Genomic DNA, 22526 nt, shown 5'->3' with positions numbered 1-22526 from the left:
TAAATTCCAATAAATTTATGCTTATGTGGCCACCGAAAACACATGTAGCAGCCACCTAAGCTCCAATTAATGGTACCTATATCCAAGTCATTTCCTAACTCTAGACTTAGTTCTAACTCTTAAGTTTAGTTCCAACTCTAAACCTAGCTCATCCTTCTTTGAGATTTTTTGCACTACAATAATCACAAATCACTGAAATCCAAAAAAAAAAAAAAAGAATTTATCTCTTAATCACTTTATCAAACATATTATGTGCATAATAGATACATCTACATTAATCAAACCAATGGCGTAGGAAAGTCGACTATCGTGTTAGGATGCCGAACAAAAGAATTTTCCAGTATTTTCTAAAATAAAATAAAAGTGAGCTTAGATGTTACATTTGTGCACATGTAGGACTAGCAATTTGTATTATATCGTGTCTAATCATGTTGTATTGAGATATATATATAAAATAAAAATAGCTAAGCCGAACACAACTCATTTAACTAATCGTGTTAAAACGCCAATAAATCACCATAATATCCAATTAATATAAACTGTATATCATCAAAAAAACACTTTTCATCATATTTTATCATTAATTTTTTTTTGTCGACTGATATCTCTCCCTGAATTCCTTTGCAACGAAATCCGAAATTTATAGTTGATCAAAAGAATTCCTTTAAATTGCTGCACAATGAAGTTCGATATCATGATACATCATGGACGTTGATATTTTGGGTTCTTGGCAAAAAGACATTATCTCTCAATGACTAAACATATGACGAGCGGTCAAAGTTACAAAAACTAGGAAGACAATCTTTAAATATTTCAGAAGAATCTTAGGTTTTATATTAGACAATTAGATTTTGATCCTTCCAAGAGTTTTAGAGGATAATCCACTATTTTGCAACTACCATGAAATGCCATATCAGCTACTGCAGCTTTAATGTTTACTTAGCATTCCAGAAGCATCTTTTATCTCCAATGATAATACAGAAAAGTAAACCTGCACTGCAAAAAGTAACTGTTTGCAGGTGGTAATTTGTGTCTACCTGATCAAATTTGGCACCACAGAGTTGTAGTGCTCTCCCAGCCCAAATGCATGTTTATGATATGACAATAAAATGCTTGTGTTGGACGAGCCAGCTCCATCATCATTTTTGTATTCCTTCCCCATTTCAACATCAGGAAAGGATCCTGAAAATATCTTGATATGTTTCGTGAGGCAGTGAGTTAAAGCTCCAAGCTCTAGTTGTCCACCCCATGCTGAGGTCGACTCAACTTCTTTACAGTAATTCTCAAATCTGTCTGCTAGTGAATCATCAGAATCTCCTTCTATTGTGTTATCCGATAGGAAAAAGGGAAGGAAATCTGAAGCGTGTTCTCTCATATAAGCAGCCACCATTTTACGAAGGTCTTGGTAAGTATAAGGAGAAGAACCTCCAGAAAGGACAGCTAGCTGATCTTCAATGGCTCGATAAAGGCAGTGCCCATCTGGCTTTATATCATTAACAGTCAATCCAAGGGGTTCAAGCTTTCCTTTCAATTTCTCATTTTCAATCAATCGATCACTTACAAGGTTGCTCTGCTCTTCTTGAATTCTTTGCTCTCTTTCTGCTTCTTGCTGAGCTCTTTTTCCCCTTCTCTTTGCACCCTTGCTGACTTTTGCAAGTTCTGGTTGGTTGGTAACTGAAACACCAGCTATGGCCTTCACCAAATTGTCAAGATTGCTTTTCTCATTTCCAGTAATGCTGTTATAGCCTAAAGAAGCAAGTTCCTCAGCATGCTTTTCTTTTAGCTTAGCAGAAAGTTGAGAAATTTGCTCTTCAACCTGCTTCTTTTTAGATTTCTGTTCAGCCTTGCTACCTTTTGCTGCAGCTTTTTTCAGCTCAATTTCTTTGTTCTGCAGCTGTGCTATCTCCTTTCTGCATTCATAATGTTTAGATATAAGCCTCAATATGAATCAACCAATCGGAGGAACACCAAAAGTCGTGTAAATTAATCCATCTAATATTAACATTAAACTGGAGCATCAGTTCCAAAGGCACAGCAAAAGTAAACTACGGCTTCTAAGCATTCATACATCAGACACATGGCTAAATGATATCATATCATCTCCTTTGGAGGGCCAACAAGGATTCCTTCATATGATTCACCAACTCATACATCAAAATGTAATGAAATCCTAAATACTAACCAAAATTAAAGAAAAGTCCTGCCTATGAGTCAGAAACTTCACCATAGTATAAAACTGATCAGGACACTATGGCATGGATCAAAAACAAATTTGTCTACCTGTGCCTAGATAGCATTTCATCACGAGCTTCTTGCTGCTTCTGAGATGCATTAGTTTGAATTGCTTCAAATGGCGTCTCCTCTATTACCTGTGTGTCCATCACTTGAAGACCTGAATCAAGGTAGCAACCAGGGCATAAGTAAATCCTTCCACAATACCATTACCTCAAAGATACTAAATCTAATAACCAAAAAAGAAATCACGAATAACTAAAGAAAACATCATATCAAGTATATGCATTTCCAACTATTAGGTATAGTATATTTTCAAGGTGCATAACTGCTAGAATTCAACTCTTTCAACTTTTTTTATTAAGAAGAAATGGCATTTTTTGAGAGATGAAATCATGCAAAAGAAATTAACATAATCTTGCAAGAATTCATTTCAATTGAGCTCTCATATATGATTTCTTCCAAACAAGGCCTAAAAGAAAGTAAAAGACTTGAAGAAAGGAAATGAAGTGAAATGCTGCAATCTGATTGAATATTTGTTATCTTATTATTAACCTACATTAAACTAAATCCATAATTAGGAAATTAATTAGGTTATACTAAAGCCAAGTACACAACTTTAGTTCACCGGCAAAATCTAGATCACGGATGGTAACTGGCCTGCTTTTCTCAATCTGGTCTCTCTCTTTGGTTTTAACTCAATAGTGACCCGAAAAAATTAAGATATTTTTTTTCTTTCTTAAAGGCCCGGGGCTAGTTACATTTAAAAAAAATAAACAACTTTTCTAAATGTAACTAGTCTAGGGCCTTTAAAAAAGAAAAAAGAAGAAGACGTCTTAGTTAATTGTGGGTTACTACTGAGCCGAAATAGAAGAGACGGACGGATTGAGAACAGCATACTAATTACCATCCGCGATCTAGATTTTGTAGGTTTTACGCATAAAACTTAACCCTCAAGAGAAAAATCAATTTGTTCTCTCCGTTGCTTGCTTTTCTTTAAGGTTGGTCATGTCGTTCTTTATTCTCTTTTTAATTTTGTTGTCTTATATTTTCAAAAAAAATTTACTCTTTATTTGTGGTTATTTGTGTTTTGCAGATTGTTGAATGAATATATGTATATTTTTTAATTTTGTAATATTTGTTGATTGTTATTGCTAGTAGAGCTCTCGGCTGAGGAAGCTTTACTTGTATAACTGTTTATCACAGTTATATGCTTGCCTAGATATATTGCCTAGAAAATCCATGCTCAAATAAATAACATGTGACAATGTGTTGGGCAATTGAAATGGACACATTTTATACATGGACATGCAATTTTTTCCCATCAACAAATAAATTACTAGCAAATGCTAAAACAATTAGCTACTCCTTACAAATATCTAGAACTTATCTTATCTTGCTCGTGTATCCAATTCTTATCCATTATAGCATACCTAATGCCTATATGAAAAAAAAAAATAGAGAAAATTCACTTATTAGATTACTAAACAACAAACATATAAAGAATCTTTAAAATTGAATATTCTTTTAATTAGAAACTAAAAGAAGAAAATAATATACATTAAGTAGCTTTGTAAAATGTAATAAACAATATACAACTAAGACCAAGTTCATTACCTAACCAACTAAGAAAATATGAGAAGTTGCCTAGTGCATAAAAACATGAGAAGCTCTTTTTATCACTAAGAGTCACCAACTGGTAATAAGTAAAAAAAAAATAATAGTAATTTACTCATAAATATTTGAAGAACTTGAGTATTTATACTAGTAAATCTTTCAAAAGTAATTAGACCACGAACAAGTCTCTAAATAAACAAGCAAATGAAGTACCATTATTTGACACTAATTCTTTGTTTTCCAATGAATAGTTGCAAGTGCAGGCAATGTTACATGTTATTTTCAAAAAGAAAAGAAACAAAGAAAGTTGGCCAAATTACTGAACTATTAACTAGCACTAGATTAATTATAGCAAACAACATAATAATAGAAAAATCAACTATCATCAAAATGCAGCATCCAAATTTCAAAATTAGATTTTTATTTTTAACTTCAAATGAAAAAGAAATCCACAAATCAATACAACCCAACAACCAAAAACTAGACAGGTTCACGGACGTATTACCAATTCTTCAGACTCAAATACTTCTTAGTCTACAGAGAACAACTTGAGATGAGCGTGAGTAAGATGACCAATTCTTCAAACCCGTTCGAATCCGACGAGGAAGATGATAAATGCCTAGCAAACTCATTCTTTGTAGAAGATGATGACCATGAGTGAAGGCTTGAGATGGAAATGAATATGAGCTGTGTGAGGTTATGAACGGTGGCAGGTAGGGGTGCAAATGAGCCGAGCCAAGCTTTTCAATATTCAAGCTCGGCTTGTGAAAAATTAACTAAGCTCAAGCTTGAAAATTTTTTATGCTTTAAAGCTCAAACTCAGCTCATTGCAATTTAGATATGATCGAGCTCCGCTTGTAATTAGCTCAATACTATATATAAATGAGTTGAACTCGAGTTCGTTATTAGTTCGGTATTTTATATAAGCGAGCTAAGCTCATGCTCGGCTATGTACAAGCTCGAATTCAAGCTTGTTAAGAAAGCTCGAGCTTACCAAATAAGTAATTGTAAATCTTGAAATTATAAATAAATTATATACAAGCAAAATATGCATCTAAATTCCAAAACTAAATAATTAAACCAAGCTCTTGATAAAAATAAAGAGTTCAACAAACTCCATAGTAGCAAATTAGAATAAAACGAAGAAAATTCCAACATGTCACAACACAAATGATATAAGGCAGCCTGCAGTAATCTGAAATTTAGAGAAGCCTCGTTTAAATTTGACATGCTGTTAACATAAAATATATCAAACAAGAACGCAAAGAAAAAGAAAAAAGTACCCAACATATCACAAGAATACATTTCTGGTTGTATCAATTTGCATAAAAAGAAAAGAACAGATCGAGAATTAAAGAATATTGCAAGAAGAGATAATGGAAAGGAACTATTGCAAGAAGAGAATTAAGGAATATATTGCAAGTTCATGAAGTTATCGAATAAAAGAGAAGGGATCTGGGGACAACATTCTGGTGCCACTATAAAATGACAACATGATACTGAACTGCCTGCAAGTGTCCTATCAATTTTCATGAACTATAAGTGCAATGTTACAAGTGGTTCCGGCCAAGTGAGAAAATGGCGAGGGTCCTATTTGTGCTTGAGTTTGTTTATTCTCTCTCTCTTCTTTTTTTTGAGTGATAAATTATTAATTTCTGTTCTAGCGACAGAATAAAAACTTGCATAGAAGAATGAACTAAATTTGTGCAAAATAATGCCATTTGCAAAATCATGTCATTTTATTTTGGAGAAGCCTCGTTTAAATTTCACGTGCTGTTAAAATATCATCATCATCCGAAAGTCTTTTGACGAATCAAGAACTGGGTGGGTTGATAGATGGTCAGTGAACAGCAACTAAGAAAAGGATTTTAAGTTAATAACATGCATTTTAAAGTTAATTATCAACTCTGTTTTCCTTTCTCCGAACTCTGATATCGATCTTCAAGCTTTAAAAGAAAAAAAAATGCAAAAAGAAAAAAGAAAAGCTGCTTACCTGGGTCGTGGCAGAAAAGGATGGAGGAGGGGCGGTGACAGAAAATGGAAGAGGAGGCGGCTGAGTCGTGAAGAAGGAGGAGGACGGTCGGGAACTTGACAGAATTTGATCGAAGAGGAGGCCGACTGAGTGATGAACAAAAATGGAGGAGGAGGGCGGCGGCTGAAGAAATGTGTTAGAGAAATAGGGTTTGAAATTTACAATGTATTGAGCTCTTAGTTTTTTCTTTATTTCAGGTAAAATGCATAATTTAGCTTTTAAATTCATTTTTGTAATTGGCTTTTAGAATTAAATTTTAATTCAATTTATCGCATAAATTTTACCAATTGTCATATTTACATTCTTGACAAATAGAAATTAAGTGAGTTAAATTAATTTTTTCTGAGAAATGTGTTTCATTAATGTTAATATATTATCTAAAATTTTTATATTAGTTTTATTAAATAAAATAAAAATATTTTTCTAAAAATTAAATATTGTTCGCCGTTGCAGCTGCCTGTGAATGGTAGGTCAATTTGAAGACAATAAAAAATGGCACCGTTTTACTCTATTTTATTTTATATTTTAAATATATTATTATTTTATTCGAACTTATATATTTTTTAGATGGTATAAAATATGTATATATAATGTTTGTTATTGAAAGAGTTAAAAATAACATGTAAAGTTAAAAGGTCTAATTAAATTAAAATTGAGTTCGGATGACCATTTATATATTTAACTATTATTTTATATTTTAAATATATTATTATTTTATTCAAATTTATACATTTTATATGATATAAAATACATGCTCATAACATCCATGACTTTAAAAGTTAAAAATAATAACTCGTAAAATTGAAAAGTCCAATTGAACAAAGTTTGAACTCGAAAAGCCAATTGGAGAAACAAAACAAGCTCAAAGAGCTATTTATATATTTGTCATTTTATTTTACTTGTAATTATATCAAAACTACGTAGTTTTGATTTTGGACAAAGCTATGTGGTTTTAAATAAAACTACTTAATTTTGTTGTGAAGATAGGGATGCTGATCATATTAGATTTGGGGAATCCTCAAGTTGGCACTATTGAATGCTGATCTGCGAGTCTATAAAGATGATGAGGTGGTTGAATTAAAGATTGAATGAAAATCCAGTATTGTCTAAAGTTTAGAAAATCTTTTGTCATTCTAAACATACTTTTCTAATTTAAAGCTCTTTCTTAATGATTCGTTCTCTCTGTTTTCTAAAACTCACATCTATGAATTCTCTTAGATTTCTAGTCTATTCCTTAATAAATGTAGCCAACCCTAAACCTAGGATTTTTTTTTTCTATTTATATAGGTAGATATTTAGAAAATCCTAGATGTATTAGATTCTTTGATTTTATAAGATATTTAGTTAAATAAATATCCATTTAAAATTTAATTAAATTTAAATAATTATCAATAAAATCTAATAATTATCACTAAATATTCTTTCTAAAACCTTCTTTTATTAATTTAATATTATTAAGTCAAATATACGTAAAACGGCATTAAGATTGGGAAATAAGCCAATCAACATTGTTTAGAGCCGATCGGCTCTATGTCGGCTCTACACATAGCTAATTCAACTTAATGCTAAGCCGATCGACTCTGTGTATAGTTAATTCGGTAGTATGTAATGCGGATTGGCGTAGGAGGGCAAAAAGTTATAAGATTTCTACGATTTAATCCCTGAACTTGGAAAAACTGCCATTTCACTCCTTAAACTTAATTTTTTTGACAATTGGGTCCAAATTGAATCTTGAAAGCAATTTTGATTCAATTATCCTCAACTCTAATTGGAATTCGCCCGTCCTCAACCTCCCGAGACTCAAGAAAGAAAGTAACTTTCATTATCGAGTTTTCCATAATTCTCTAAATATCTAGATCCGGAAAACGGGTGTTGACACACTCTTTTCTTATATATGTATGGTATGATTATTATCAAGGATGACTTACGAGGAAGTGAAATGTTAAAATAGTTTCTTAGTATGCAATTTAAAATGAAGATCTTATCCATTTGAGTTACTTTTTTGGGCTAGAAGTTTCTTCAGAGAGCACAGGTTTTTACTTTCCTCAAGTAAAATATGCCATTGATCATTTAACATGTGCTAACTTGACAAAACTACCAACTTACCTCTTAAGGCTATTGTGCAGCTCTCACCTACAGAAAGGACTCTTTCAAATGATCCTACTCTTTGCAGGCAATTGGTTAGAAGCCTTATACTGCTACTCATTCAAATATAGCTTATGTTGTTCATATTATTAGCCATTTCATAACTGCTCCCTATACTACTCACTTTGTTGCAACTCTACATATTTTTCACTATGTCAAGGGTATTCTATTTCATGGACTTCACTTCCCTGTGAACTCCTCATTAATACTATATGCACTTTTTTTATGCTGATTAGAAAGAGATCTTATAAATAGAAGATCTACCATTAGCAACTGTTTCTTTTTAAGAGATTCTCTCATTTCTTAGCATTATAAAAAATAAAAATATTTTCTCGCTCAAGCACAGATACAAAATATAGAGCTCTTGTTGACACTACTTCTAAACTTATTTAGTAGCTGAGATGGTTATTATAAGATATAGGGATCTCCAAACCCAATGCTAAAAGTATATGTTGTGATAATTAGAGTGCCATCTAGATTGCTCATAGTGATATTTTTCATAAGCACACCACATATATATTGAAAATTAATTGTCCCTATGTCTCCATCATCTTGTTAATGGTACACTTTAAATCTCACTTGTTTGATTCGTTGATTAGCGAGTGACATCTTCACCAAAGCTCATCCACATGGATGATTTTATCTTGCATACTCAACTTAGTAAATTCATCACCAAGTTGAGTTTGCTGGAGGGTATTAGAATATAATAGAATATTCTCGCATATCTTTTACTCTTCACTCATGGCTTTAGTTTAGGAACTAATTAGTATTTACCAGTTAACCTTTTAATACCCATATCCTTATAATGTATACTATTTTATATAGGGCCATTACTATTTGCCTCATGTATAATTTTTCATATTATATTAATTATTTTTTTATATCTAAAAATAATATTTTTTTTATCTTTTTATGTTGCAATTTTGTACTAAAAACCTTTTCCGTTAGAATTTTTATTAAACAACCGTTAACTAGTTTCAATTTTATACCATTTTTCCCATGATTTTTGGTGTAATATAGAAATTTCCACTTATAGTTTATTTATTATACTATAACCCTTTTGTTTAATTTTCTTGCAAAAATTAATTTTAGTGTCTGTACAAAAATAATTAACTAGTTTTCTTTAATTACTTTGATTTCTATCATAATTAAATTCGGATAAAATTTTATTATTTTAAAATTACTTATATTTATAAAAAAAATTGAGAGTTCATATAATTTAACATTGAATTATTAAAATAAATAAATATTATTCTTATTATTAATTATTTTATACTTAAATTGTAACTTTGATAAGAAGACGAAGAAAACTCTCGGACGACGCTTGCTTTCCTAATTGTTGGCATAGAACTCTAAGATGTTTTTTTTTTCTCTTTGAAGATCAAATTATATATTTTATCAAATTTAATTCTTTAATTGCATTGATTTTTAAAATATAAAGGGATTTTAATGCAATAATTAAAAATATAGGAGGCAATTTGTATCTTACATAAAAATTAGGGAATAAAAAGTATAAAACTAAATCTAATTAATGATTTTCTTATAAAAATTCTGACATAATGAGTTTTTAATATAAAATTATAGAATAAAATTATAACAAAATTTAATTTTTAACTATTATAAAATAACTAATACAATATAAAAAATATAAAAAAAATTGTAATTATCTCATTTTATATTGTTAGAAGTTATATTTATCTCACATCGCTTGGTTACTGGGCTGTTATAATGTATATAAGTGGATTGGGCACCCTCTTCCTTTAAGCTAGCTTTTGGGATGAGTTCTACCCGAGCCTATTTATCATGGTATCAGAGCCAGCATTTTGTCTGCGATGGTGGGTTTGGTCCCGACCCGTTTACATGTCATGCTAAGCGTGAGGAAGGGTGTTAGAAGTTGTATTTATCCCACATCGCTTGTTACTGGGCTGTTATAATGTATATAAGTGGATTGGGCACCATCTTCCTTTGAGCTAGCTTTTGGGATGAGTTCTACCTATTTTCTTTTATTTTCTCTCTTTTTTTTAATCTAACTTCTCACTATTCCTTCATCTTTGATGATTCAGTTCTTTATTCAAGTGGCTTTATAAGTTCTATTTTTTTACTTTTGTGTGAGTTGTTATGGTTAATACTCGATTATCATTCTCTCAAAAAAGATAACTTCCTTTTAATTCACAAATTATTAGGAATTTAGGTAGTAGTTCTTCTTATACTAGTAAAGATTTAGGTGTAATGGGTAAGAAAAATGATTCTCATTCTATGACAAAAGGAGTTGAGGTTTTGGAAAAAAGAAAAAGTAAACTTTAAAATCTCCTACTAAGCATGATGGATTTGTTATTAAGAAGAAAAAGATTGTCGATGATTCTCATTCAAAGAAGAATGTTGATGTTAAAGCTTCAAAAAAATGAAAAGAAAAGATTGATGCTGGTGGTAAAGCTGTCATTTGTGTTATCAATGAATGCACTCCAAGTATTTGATGAAATGGAAAATAATTGCAATGGAATAAAAAGAAGTATATGTGTAGTTTGAGAGTTTAGAAACTGAGGAGGTAAATAGAATGTAAAATAGAAAAATTGGAGAAGAAGACTAAGAGAAAATTTTGGTTATTTCTTCTAGGCACTAAAACTTGAACTTCATATCATGCTCTCCATTTTTCTTTTGCTTTATTATTATTATTTTGATTTTAGTTATTATAATGATAACGGTAGTAGATACAGCTTATCTACTCATAATATACTAGGACTATACTATATACTGTCAACTACATTTTTATTGTAATTTTAGTTTCTCTAGTGTTTGCTTGAAAACTATTATTTACTCAATTCTAATTATTGGGGCAAAAACCCAATTTTCTTTTCTATTCGTATAATATGATCTTATTAGATCATGGTAATCCGTACATAGGACAACTAAAATTTTAAATTTGAAAGAAGCAAAATGTAAATTTTGCTCGTTACTTGTAGGCACTAAGACCTAAACTCTATTCATGCTATTTATTTTCTTTTTTATTGTTTACTTTATTGTTGTTTTGATCTTAATTATTATAATGATAAGGTAGTAGATACTAATAATATATTTGCAGTATACTATATATTGTTAACTGTATTTTTTATGCTTAAAAACTATTACTTAGTCAATTCTAGATATTGCTTAAGAATTTAGGTAAAAAAAAAATTTACTTTTTTTTTTTCTATTCATGTATATGATCTTTTTAGGTCATGTTAATTCATTCATATAACAACTAAAATTCTAGATTTTAGGAAGTAAAATGTAAATTTTGTTATTTTTTTAATTAGATCTTGTAAAAATGAAATTTATAATTTTTCTAAGTTTTTTTTTATTTTACTAATTTTACAAATGTACGATCTTTTTATGAAGAAAGATCTGATATATTTATGGTTTCTAAATAATAAACTTATAAATATCAGAAGAGGTTTGCAATCGTATTGTTTTCTTATGCAAAATACAAGGAAGATGAAAGGTTTGATAATGTGTAAATCATGTAGGAAAGTTAAGAAGCTCGATAAGCCAAAGAAGACTTAAAGAAGAAACTTGATGTAATTGTCATATGGTTTTTCTATCAATGCGTTGTACATGATGGACAAGTAGTTTTATAATAATATTAATAAATTTAGTAATAAGATTGTTAACTTTAATACTAAGTAGGAATCATTTATCTTAAATATATTTTAAGGTTTAATTATTTTATTTGTATAAATTTATTATGAATGATTTTAACTCAATTTTTATCATTGTATTCATTATGGTGAAAAAGATAGATAATTTGACTATATTCATAAATAAAAAAAATAAAAAATTATTTTAAAATCTGAAGGGAAAAAACTCAATTAAAACCATAGTATCATATATCTAAAATAAACTTGTTGTATACTTAGTATATACTTTTTACTGTATCTTTTAAAAATTATTTTATATATTTTAGAAAATAATTTTTCTATATAATGTATAATTGATATATTTCTTTCATATGTCTATATCATATAATAGTCAATATATACAATTTTTACTAAATATATATCAATTACACTATAAACACAAATTTACTAAATTTAAAATATATACTTATAAATACCTATATAAACTTATTATATACTCGCAATATACTAATGATATACTTTATACAATTATAATATATTTATCCATTTTTTTAATATTTTAAATTTTATTTTTAAAATTAATTTAAAAATCTCTTCAAGCATTTAAAGTTATTCACTATAATTTGATTACATTCATGCAATAATTTTAATTAATTATAAAATTATTCTAGATACTCGTTATATACTCATATTATACTTAGAATATACTGTATATTGTTACATTTTCTTTACCTTACTTTTTTACATATTCTTAAATTTTTTATATAATTTTTTATTTGTGCATGAATCATATTCTTATAGTAATTAATTTTTTTATAATTTCAGCACTTTTTATTTACGTTTTATTATACTTAAGGAATAGTTATAGCTTTTTTATTTTTAATTCAATTTTTAATATCATTTTATGCTTTTATTTATATTTTAGTTAGAACTTAATTAGAGATTTAGAGAGAATTTTGGTTGTTACTTATGGGCACTAAGACATGAACTTCATGTCATATGCTCTCTATATTTTTCTTTTACTTTATTGTTGTTGTATTGATTTTAGTTATTAAAACTATTAATAGTAATAGATACACATTATATACTCATAATATACTCGGAGTATACTATATACTGTTAATTGCATTTTTTTGTGGTTTTTGGTCTTATTTTTGTGTTTGCTTGAAAACCATTGTTAGCCAATTCTAATAATTAATTAGAAACTGACGAAAATTTTAGTTTTTTTTCTATTCATGTGATATAATCTTGTTAGATCATATTAATTCATGCATAAGTAACTATAATTTTGGATTTTAAAGAAATAAAATATAAATCTTGTTAGATTTCTTTTTAACTATATCTTTAAAGAATGAAAATTGTAATTTTCTTAATTCTTTTTATATTTTACTAGTTTTACAAATGTATTTTTTTTATGGAGAAAAATCATGTGCAATTATGATTTTTAAATAACCGATGAACATTAGAAGAAGTTTGTGATTGTGTTGTTTTTCTTGTATGCTTGAAATAAAATTAGTATAAAATATATACTCATAATAACCTTAGAGTATACTATATACTATTAACTATGTGATTTTGAAAGTTGTTATTTTTCAATATAAAAATGCATGTTATATCAAAATTTACATATCTTGTGCTTTTTTCTCAGTGTCTATTACGGTGAAGAGAAATAGGTATTATGTTCATATTTAAATAAAAAATAAAAAATTTAATTTTACAGTATGAATGGAGAAGCTTCAGTAAAATCAGAGTATCATATACTTGAAATAAACTCATTATATACTCAATATATACTATTTACTATATTCATTTGGATCAATAATAATAATACAAAGAAAAAATTATCTGGTTTAGTCCATATTTTGTCAAATATCTAAAAATTGCAATATTTGATTCAATAAAATCAATTTCTAAACTGTAATATCTGATTAGAAAAAAAGATTAATTACACTTCAATATAATTTTTTTATCTAAAATAAGAAACTAAATATAAAAATTAAAGCTAAAGAATAATAGAAAAGAAAATATAAATCATATCTTTTAATTTACAAGAACATCTTTCTTAGTGCCTCAAATAATTCTCAACAATAATAAAAATAATAGTCCAATTTAATTCTTTCAAATCAATTCAAATTCATGTTACTTTAGCTTTTTTACTCTTTTTTTTTCTAAAAAAAAATTTAACTATCAAAATCCATCTTCCATCGCCATATGTCAAAACTAAATATTCAAATATAACAAAACAATACAACGATAAGAAAAAACTTAGAGAGACAAACAATAAAAAAATGACAATGTCCATAACACTTTATAAACTCTCTTCTTCTATTGACATGCCTATTCGTTTTTTTTCCACTGCTACTTTTCTCTATTACATAATTCTTTTCTTTTATACTATTTCTCTCCATTTTAGATTGTTGCAGATTTCTTAAGATTTTGATGTCATGATTTTATTTGAATTAGTTGCTATATTTTTTTGACTTTTGGATATATTGTTTTTGAATAGAACACGCATATTTTTATATGGGTTATATAAAAGTAAGTTTATTGGCTTTGAAACGTATTCTTATAAGATTCTTAAAATAAAAATATAAAAATTAGACACCTCTATTCCCGTTATTTTTCCAAAATACCTACCCAAATTATAATCTAACTTTTTTCTTTTTGAAACCAAAATATTATCTAACTTAAGAATGCAATAACTTGTACAGTCACATGCTGAGACATTCTGCCAATTACAGCTCTGCAGTCATAACTTAATTTTACATTCATGAACATATGGACCGAAGTCTTTTAGCACGTGGGTTTTAACTAGGGCCTCGTTGAAAACATGCTATAAATTATTATATCATATGTTTTGGCAATTTTCTTTTTTGCCGAAAACGTTTGTACTTTAATGGACCAACCGCCCCGCCCATTGAATCTGTAGTCTGAAATAGGAAAAGAAGGAAATTTCGCTTTAAATTTGTTACCAATCAACCGAATTTCATCTTTCACACGCAATTTCATTAGCAGATGTTCTAACACATATATCCATCTCCAATTCAAAAAAATAAGCCAAAATTAGAATGAGGAAACTTCCTCAGGATATTGCTAAATATGGATCCTGTACTGAGTCAAATTTCATATATTTGTATACTCAAATAATTCCTAAAAAAAAATATTTCTTTTTCAATTTTTTTTTGAGTTTACAAAATAATTTGAGAAAAATAAAAAATACTTTTAAAAAAAATCTGACAAGCAGTTTAATTATAAAGAATAGAGAAACTTAATTGATTATATCAAAACATTTTAAACATGCTTTTTCAATATCTAATGGCAAATCAAACAGACCTTATAGTTGATTATCCTTTTAATCTGGTCTATGATTCTCTTTCCGTTTTAAAAAGGATAATCCGTCTCAAATTATAGTCTATATTTTTAATTATAAGTTTAATTCTATTCATCAATTAATATAAATATTATTACGTTTAATTAATTTCTACACTAAATGTTGAAATTTTAATTTTTATAAAAGCGTTTAATAAAAATATTTTTAAATTAGTAAAGCTGGACGACCATTTTCGAAATACAGGGAGTATTTTATTTTTGGGAAATACAGGAGTCTTAAATGGTTGTTAAATGTCTCATTTATTTACATACATGTATATGTATATGTAAATGTTCCGGAGGCTAAATATATGAGCCGCACTCGTTTTTGTTATTGGAAAGGCAATGCGACACTATTAATTATATGTTCTTAACAGCCAGAAGTTGTGAATCAAGAATGTTATTGTATGTTATGGATTAACTGAATCAGGACATATAAAGCAGAGTGTTGGAATCCAATTGGTCACACAAATATGAATACATATAACTAGCTACCTTGCCATGAATAATATTGGTTATTAGTAATAATTAATGCACACCCTTCATAAATACCCTTTTCTGACCCACCCCCTTTTCTTATTCCTCTATCCCTTCAAACCCTTCTGCATCCCCCCCCATAGATTTCATTTTCTTTCCCAGTTCTTAGTTAACTATATGTCGTCTCATCTCCTAGAACCCAATAACAACAGCAGACTGTTCTTGGTTCTCCTTGCTGCTGGCGCGATCCTTTGTTTGATGTTGAAGTGTTCCAGCTTTGGTTCAGCCATTCTCATGCTTATTTTGACAATATTACTCTTGGTTTTGCCACTGGTGTTGCCACCTCTGCCTCCTCCGCCGATGATACTCCTCTCTTTGCCGGTCCTTATCATGTCTTTCCTTATCCTTCTGGCCTTTTCTTCTTCTCAAACGCCAAATATCTCCCTTTTTGCTCTTGACAGGTCCATTTCTCTATGAACCTTTACCTGGCAAGCCCGTGCAGTACCTGCATGGTTAGATCACCAAGGAAGTCCCGTAGAGTCCATCTCTTAATTCATGGTTGTACTGTGGCTGTTTATGGGGTCTCTCCAATTTTATTGGAAACCGCCATAAACCATGGCTTAGTTATTATGTGAGGCAAAGCAGCGTTAACTACAAACAATCCAGCAAGCGACCCATTGGCGTTCTCATTTAGGGAGGCTTATTCAATAGACGTACTGGCGCAAGGGCAAGTTTCACCATTTTCTGTTGCTAAACTTCGTCGTCGCAAAAAGTCCAAAAGCACATGCTATTCCAGACGATTTGTACATAATATTACACGAGGCATTTTTTTATGTATTACATGATCTGACCCTTTTAATTATCTTAATTTGCTTGATTTATTGTATAATATAGTACTGGAGGCCAAAATATATGAATACTCTTGGGATATCAAGCGTGCAGAAGTGTCGGCTTCACCTTCACTATCAAATAGATATTAAATTGTATAACTATTTATTTTCGTTTGCACTAATAATTCAGCGATTGAGAAGGTTGCGAAATGCATCCCAGTTTTTTCTTTTTGTTATAACTTAAATATCTACCTTTGGTACTCCCTAACCAATTACCTAATGGTAGCATCAAAACATTGTGAAGTTTGATAGTTCGATCAATTTGGGAATCAGTCTTTTCTGCTTTTATTTCTTTCCTTGCTTGTTTGTACATCTTAAAAGAAAATCCAATTTCTTCAAGGGATAAGTGCAAAACTTTCTTGTGGAAGTATAGTTTGTTTGCAATAATGAGATACCTGAATGAATTTCAGTTAGAGCGTCCTAATAAGCTCTTTAATTATGCTCATTTTCTTCTATAGCGACTTCAAAATACTTCTTAGTTTATTTCTTTTTAAATTAAAATATTTATGTATAATTTAATAAAAGTACATATAAAATTAATTCTTAGACGTTTTTAAAGTGATGCTCAAATTCCATTCAATATGATGATGTGGCATAGGTGTAATAGAAAATTTGAAAAAATTCATATATTAGCTCCGAATATAGGTAATGATCGATAGATTAATAAATTTGCAATGAGTAAATTTTGATATGTATGGCGTAAATGTGAAATAAGAGTGTTTCTAAGTGGCATGTTATAAATAAGACTGTATTTGGCGTACAAATTAAATAAGACTGTGTTTGCCGTGTATGAGATGTATTGTGGATGTGGATGTTCATGCTAATTAGATTTGTTGATATATTTGGAATTTTCTTACTTAGGAACTCGACTAATTTTACGGGGGTATGTACATTATTATAGGGAGACTGTGCTGAAATTTCGGTAAAATTTTAGAGGTAAAAGAATTTTTCTAAGATTAAAAATAAAAGTTTGTATAAAACTATAATTAATAACTAATTTAATAATTTTATCATCTTTTGAAATAAAAAAATATCTAGAAAAGTGATTAAAATACTTAAAATGTTTCAAAATTATATTTAAATTTAAAAAATTTAATAATGGTATGGATAAGAGAATATCCCTACAGATCAGAAACCATAGATTGTTGTTATGTGTCTTTCTCACTAGAGAGTGAAAGATCACTGAATTGTCTAGTGTGGATAGTTTGGAAATGTGTTACTTATAAAAAGACTGTTTGATGGTTATTCGTTCCATATGTACATTAATTGACAATATATTCTTTTTGTTCTTCATGCGCATATTGAAATACGTGATAACTCATATAAGTTATTTTTCTGTAACTAACCCAGATGTATAATAATTTTTTTATTTTATTTTATACTATTTTTATGTTGACTACTTTATATATTAATTTAAGCTCTTATGAATGTTATTTAAAATAAACCAATGATGTTTGCAATATTGAAAAAAATAAAATAATTCAGATGGCAGATAGACGCCCTAGTAAGGAGCGTTGCAAACAACCTGCTCTACCACCCTTACCCCTTATTAAGGAGACATCCTAGTCACATTCTTCTACACCTAGCTCTACACCCAGTTCGAAGCCCCTGTTACTTTTACCACCCATCACTATACCCATGAATTTTTTTATCTTCTATTATTGTTCCACCACCAGCTGCTAGTCCATCATCCACCATTGTTCCACCTCCCACTACACCTATGACACCACCTGAGGGGACCTCACTGGTCGGATCATCATCGAGGAGTTTGAAGCCCTAGATATAGATTTAGAATGACAGGTAATATAATTTATTATTTTTTTATATTGATAATTATTGAAAATACATTAAATATTATTGTGTAAATTAATTGCATTAAATTTCTTATATACAGGCTGGTATCATTTCATCTGTGCTCGGCGAGGGCCACAAAGATCTTCAAGAAAGTTATAGAGCGCGGGGGGTATGCATGGCGATTCGTGCCCAAGGTGACTAAGGACTCGTACTTCACGAAGTAAAAGATAATAAATATTATGATTATTCAATAATTTATTATTTACAACTGATTAATATTAACATTATTTTATTTATTTTTGTAAAAGCTTTTCACATAGGACCCGAGGTACGAGGGCCAGCTCCGACTTGCTTGGGATAGGCAGGCAACCGAGAGATATTTGCAACATGGTATCCAACTGGAAGAGAAGTGGGAAGCGACCTTGATGTGTCACAGAGGAAACCTAGACCCACTAGACAAACTACTAGAAGAGGCCCGAGGTGAAGGCAGCCTCTGAGATCCATAGTAAAAACTATCCTCAGTCGGCCCTAGTATAGGCCCTTCTCACACACTGCTGGGTCGAGGTCGGCCACCGACAACAAGCGAGCACTGGTAAGAATTAATAAACTTTTATACTTTATTTACAAGTATTAAGTAAATTTGTAACATGTAATGATATTTAATCTAACCATTTTCTTTTGTTTAGGCTAAGGAGTTGGAATCGCGAGCCTACCACCTTTGAACTGGTCCGCTAGTTGCATAGTAAGACCGACGACTAGTTCATTGACAGCAAATTCCAGTATATCGCTTATAAATTAATTTTATAACTTGTAACTTATAAAAATTTCAATTAATATTCTTACTGTTTCAATTTATTGTAATAATTAATTTTAATTTATGTTTATTACAAGATACTGTTAAAGCACGGGTAGCTATTGCATCTCAGCTCGATGAGGGTTCTTCTGATCCTTTACCGGTTGACATGTCGCAGCTGTTCATTGACGTCGTCAATGGAGAGAAGCAGCAGCATATATATGGGTTGGGTTCAAAGTCGCCCACCTTCATCCAGCCCTGTAGCTCCGGCAATACTATCTTTGATCGCTCATAGGAGGCGCTCAAAAGCATGATACGAGCGGGGCTGAATCATGAGTATAGCGCTTGCATAGCATATCTTGAGCACACGATGCAATACATGGTTCACATGTTTGGTGTTGGCTTCGTTCCACCATCTGCTCCTCCAAATTAGTGCGTCTACAACTGTACCCCGGATCCGATAGCTCAGGACTATGGCGACTCCTCCTTGTCCACTGGCTTTGATTGCAGACTTTTCTGTTTATACTTTACTTTATTATTTTTGTACAATATTTTGACTATGCATTTTTGTATATAGTTATTTATATTTTCTAATTTTCTAATTCTATTTTTATTCCTATTTATGTTATATGCTAATTAATCTTAGTAAAGAAATTTAAAAATGCTTATTAATTTTTAAAATACAAAACGATAATGACAGAATAGTGATAAAATAAAAATAAATAAAATAATGTTTACCGACGGATTAGCGACGAGATTAAAAATAAATATTTATTTAAAAACCATTTAGCGACGATTCTTCAGGCTATATCAGTCGGTAAACCAAGATACAACACTTCATTGACTATGCATTTAGCGATGGCAGTCTTAGGCTATGGCAACGGCATTTGCCATAGCCATATTTACCGATGGATATTGTAGGCGTCATTATAAATGTAACAATGCCTTTTTTAGTGATGGACAATGGTTATTGCTAAACCTCTTTACTATGCGCTTTCCACTTTTAACAATGAAAACATTCGTCACTAGACACTATTTTTTTAGTGGTATTACTATTGGATTATTTATTTAATTTAAAAATAAATAAATAAATAATTTACTAATGAATTATTTAATTTATTAAAAATAAATAATTTCACGATGGATTTACCGACTGTATTGTCGTCGCAAATCATTATGGAAAACAAAAAAAGCTATGCTTTTAGGCACTATTTTAATCCCTTTTGACAACACATATATACGTCGCTAATTATAACGAAGGACCACATCATGTTGCTAAAAATTTAACGACAAAAGATTTAATGATAAATAGTGTAACATCAATAATCTGTCGCTAAATAATCCCGTCACTGAATATTATTTGCTTTATCATGTTTGTCAATGAGCTAAGAATGAGTCATAATTTTCTTCATTTTCTAGGACACTGTTTTAATAAGTTTTGGAAAAGCATAGCTAATATTTTCTATATAGATTTTTGTAAAAGTTACTAACACTTAAACATTTATAAATATTAGAAATTATCACTGAATTTTATACTTAGTTTTATTTTAGTTACAAATTATTATTTCATTCTATTTTAATTATTCAGCTTTAGTTATATTTCAATTTAGTTATTTCAAAAATAAAAAATTCATATGCGGCAAAAGTAGCTAATAAAAAAAGAATAATTAAAAAAGAGAAATATGATATGTCGATTATTTATTGGTAAAATGACTAAATCATAACTAAAATTAAAATTAAGTGATTAAAATGAAATAAATTAAATTTTTTAATCAAAATAAAATTAAATATAAAATTCAATGAGTATTTATATTATTTTTCTATTAAAATTGCAATTACTATATCTATGTTTAGTTGTAACTTCTAGAAAGAGAAATGTCAAACTGCCTTAGAAAACTGAGGGGTTCACATGCATATCTCTGGAACTGTGGTAACTGATGCGTAATAAATTCTGGAAGAGATTTTATGGGACAGTTTTTTTTTTTTGTATAAAAACTATATTTATGAATTTTTAAAATTTCTTTACAGTTTTTTTCTAATTATTTTATTTATACAGTTTCTTATTTATTTTTTAGTATTTTGTCAAAATAAAATATTAAAAATATATATTTAACTTGTATTATTAAAAAACTAGCTAAATGAGATAGATTTTTTATTTTTATTTTATATTTTTATATTTGATATATATAAATTAAATAATATTATATTTTTTTATAGCAGCTTGTGTATTTTGACGACATAAAATTATGTATTTAAAAAAATATATAAAAATATATAAAATACAAGTAGAAAATACATGAAAATATAATAAAATTAAAAAGTCATTTAAATGTGCTAAAAAAGATAATAGTTTTATGTTTATAGGAACTATTTTAATTTTTATGGCAATGAAAATAGGAATAAAAATAAAAAATGAAAATAATATTGTCATAATTTCATTAAAAAAAATAATACTAAGAGAATATTAATAAAATATAAAAAAATACCATTATATATCTCTCTCTAAAAAGTACTGTATAAGTAAATAAAAAATTAAATCTTAGATCATAAAAAGAATTGGCCCTAAAAGTAAAATCTTTCCACTGATTTCTCGTATATATATTAAAAAAAAAACTCTAAATTCTATTCAAGAGATTTAAAAGTGCCTAGAAGCTTGTGGGCAAGAAAGTGGAGTGGTTCTGGAATCTAATTATAAAGGCCTGACGTAATTAGTAAAGTTACTTATTGGAGAAAATATCAAAGGAGCATTTTAAGGTCGGGAGACAGCGAAGGGTGTTTAACTAGATTAAAATTTCTTTGTTTTCTCTATGCTACACTCTCTTGCTCATTTGGTGTTATACTTGAATGTTCGTATGCCCAATCTCATATACCCACTTCTAAATCATTATAATTTGCTCGTATACTAATATAATTATATCTATGTTTAGTTATTACTAATACTATATTTAGTTAAAACTTATTAAAAAATTAATTTTATTTAAAAGAAATTATATGAAACAATATAAAATAAAATAATAAAATTGAAGGAGATATTTTGTTGTTATAGAACTTAATAATAAGCAATTTATTTAGAAATTATTATCTATTTTATTAAAAGCTAGTTTAGCTATAATCAATTTCATACAAATTTAATTATGTTTTAAATTAACTTTTTTTAAAGGAGAAATACTGCATTAAATGGGCAAATCAACCAAAAAAAAGGGTTCCACAGAGGTGGGAACACCACCAAATTGAGCACACACTACTATCTAGCAAAGCTAATTTGGCAAGCTGGTGGTCCATATAATTGCTCGAGTGTTTGACAAAGGAAAGAACAGCAGAATTAAAAGAAAGACAAAGAAACTTAATGTCCTCTACCAGCTGGTGGATGACAAGAAGACCGGGAGAGTCACCCTTGAGCTTATTGATGAGCAGTAGAGAGTCACTTTCAACTATTAGATGCTGCCATTGGAGATTTTGCAATTTGTGAAAAGAACAATGAAGAGTGTTGTATATTGAAAAATAAGAATTTTGAGTTCTTTACAGGAAGATGATGGAATATATACATGATTTGTTGTATTGAG

At 29.1% G+C, this 22526-nt stretch overlaps 1 protein-coding gene across 4 annotated transcripts; it reads right to left on the bottom strand.

Annotated features, from left to right (window-relative positions):
• Positions 1-780: 780 nt before the first annotated feature.
• LOC8270497 (OVARIAN TUMOR DOMAIN-containing deubiquitinating enzyme 5) lies at positions 781-6124 on the bottom strand. Of its 4 annotated transcripts, XM_048369711.1 has the most exons (4): positions 5843-6124; positions 3666-3672; positions 2281-2392; positions 781-1910 (listed from the first exon to the last, which is right to left on the bottom strand). In XM_048369711.1, the coding sequence occupies exons 1-4, from the start codon at positions 6107-6109 to the stop codon at positions 1034-1036; spliced, it is 1263 nt and encodes a 420-aa protein (XP_048225668.1). In that variant the 5' UTR covers positions 6110-6124; the 3' UTR covers positions 781-1033. The 4 variants fall into 4 exon arrangements, with proteins under 4 accessions (XP_048225668.1, XP_002526909.2, XP_048225670.1 ...); XM_002526863.3 differs by lacking the exon at positions 3666-3672 and having other exon boundaries at positions 5843-5997; XM_048369713.1 differs by lacking the exons at positions 3666-3672; positions 5843-6124 and adding an exon at positions 4355-4827.
• Positions 6125-22526: the final 16402 nt, after the last annotated feature.

Source organism: Ricinus communis, chromosome 10 (genome assembly GCF_019578655.1).
Source record: "Ricinus communis isolate WT05 ecotype wild-type chromosome 10, ASM1957865v1, whole genome shotgun sequence".
NCBI classification, from domain to species: Eukaryota; Viridiplantae; Streptophyta; class Magnoliopsida; order Malpighiales; family Euphorbiaceae; genus Ricinus; species Ricinus communis.
This window is presented reverse-complemented; position numbering and strand designations above follow the sequence as displayed.

Coding starts and splice junctions, on each gene's coding strand:
- LOC8270497 (XM_048369711.1), bottom strand. CDS start 6,109: ATGAATTTAAAAGCTAAATTATGCATTTTACCTGAAATAAAGAAAAAA. Junction 1,911..2,280: donor GAAATGCTATCTAGGCACAG/GTAGACAAATTT, acceptor TTATGAATGCAG/AAAGGAGATAGCACAGCTGC.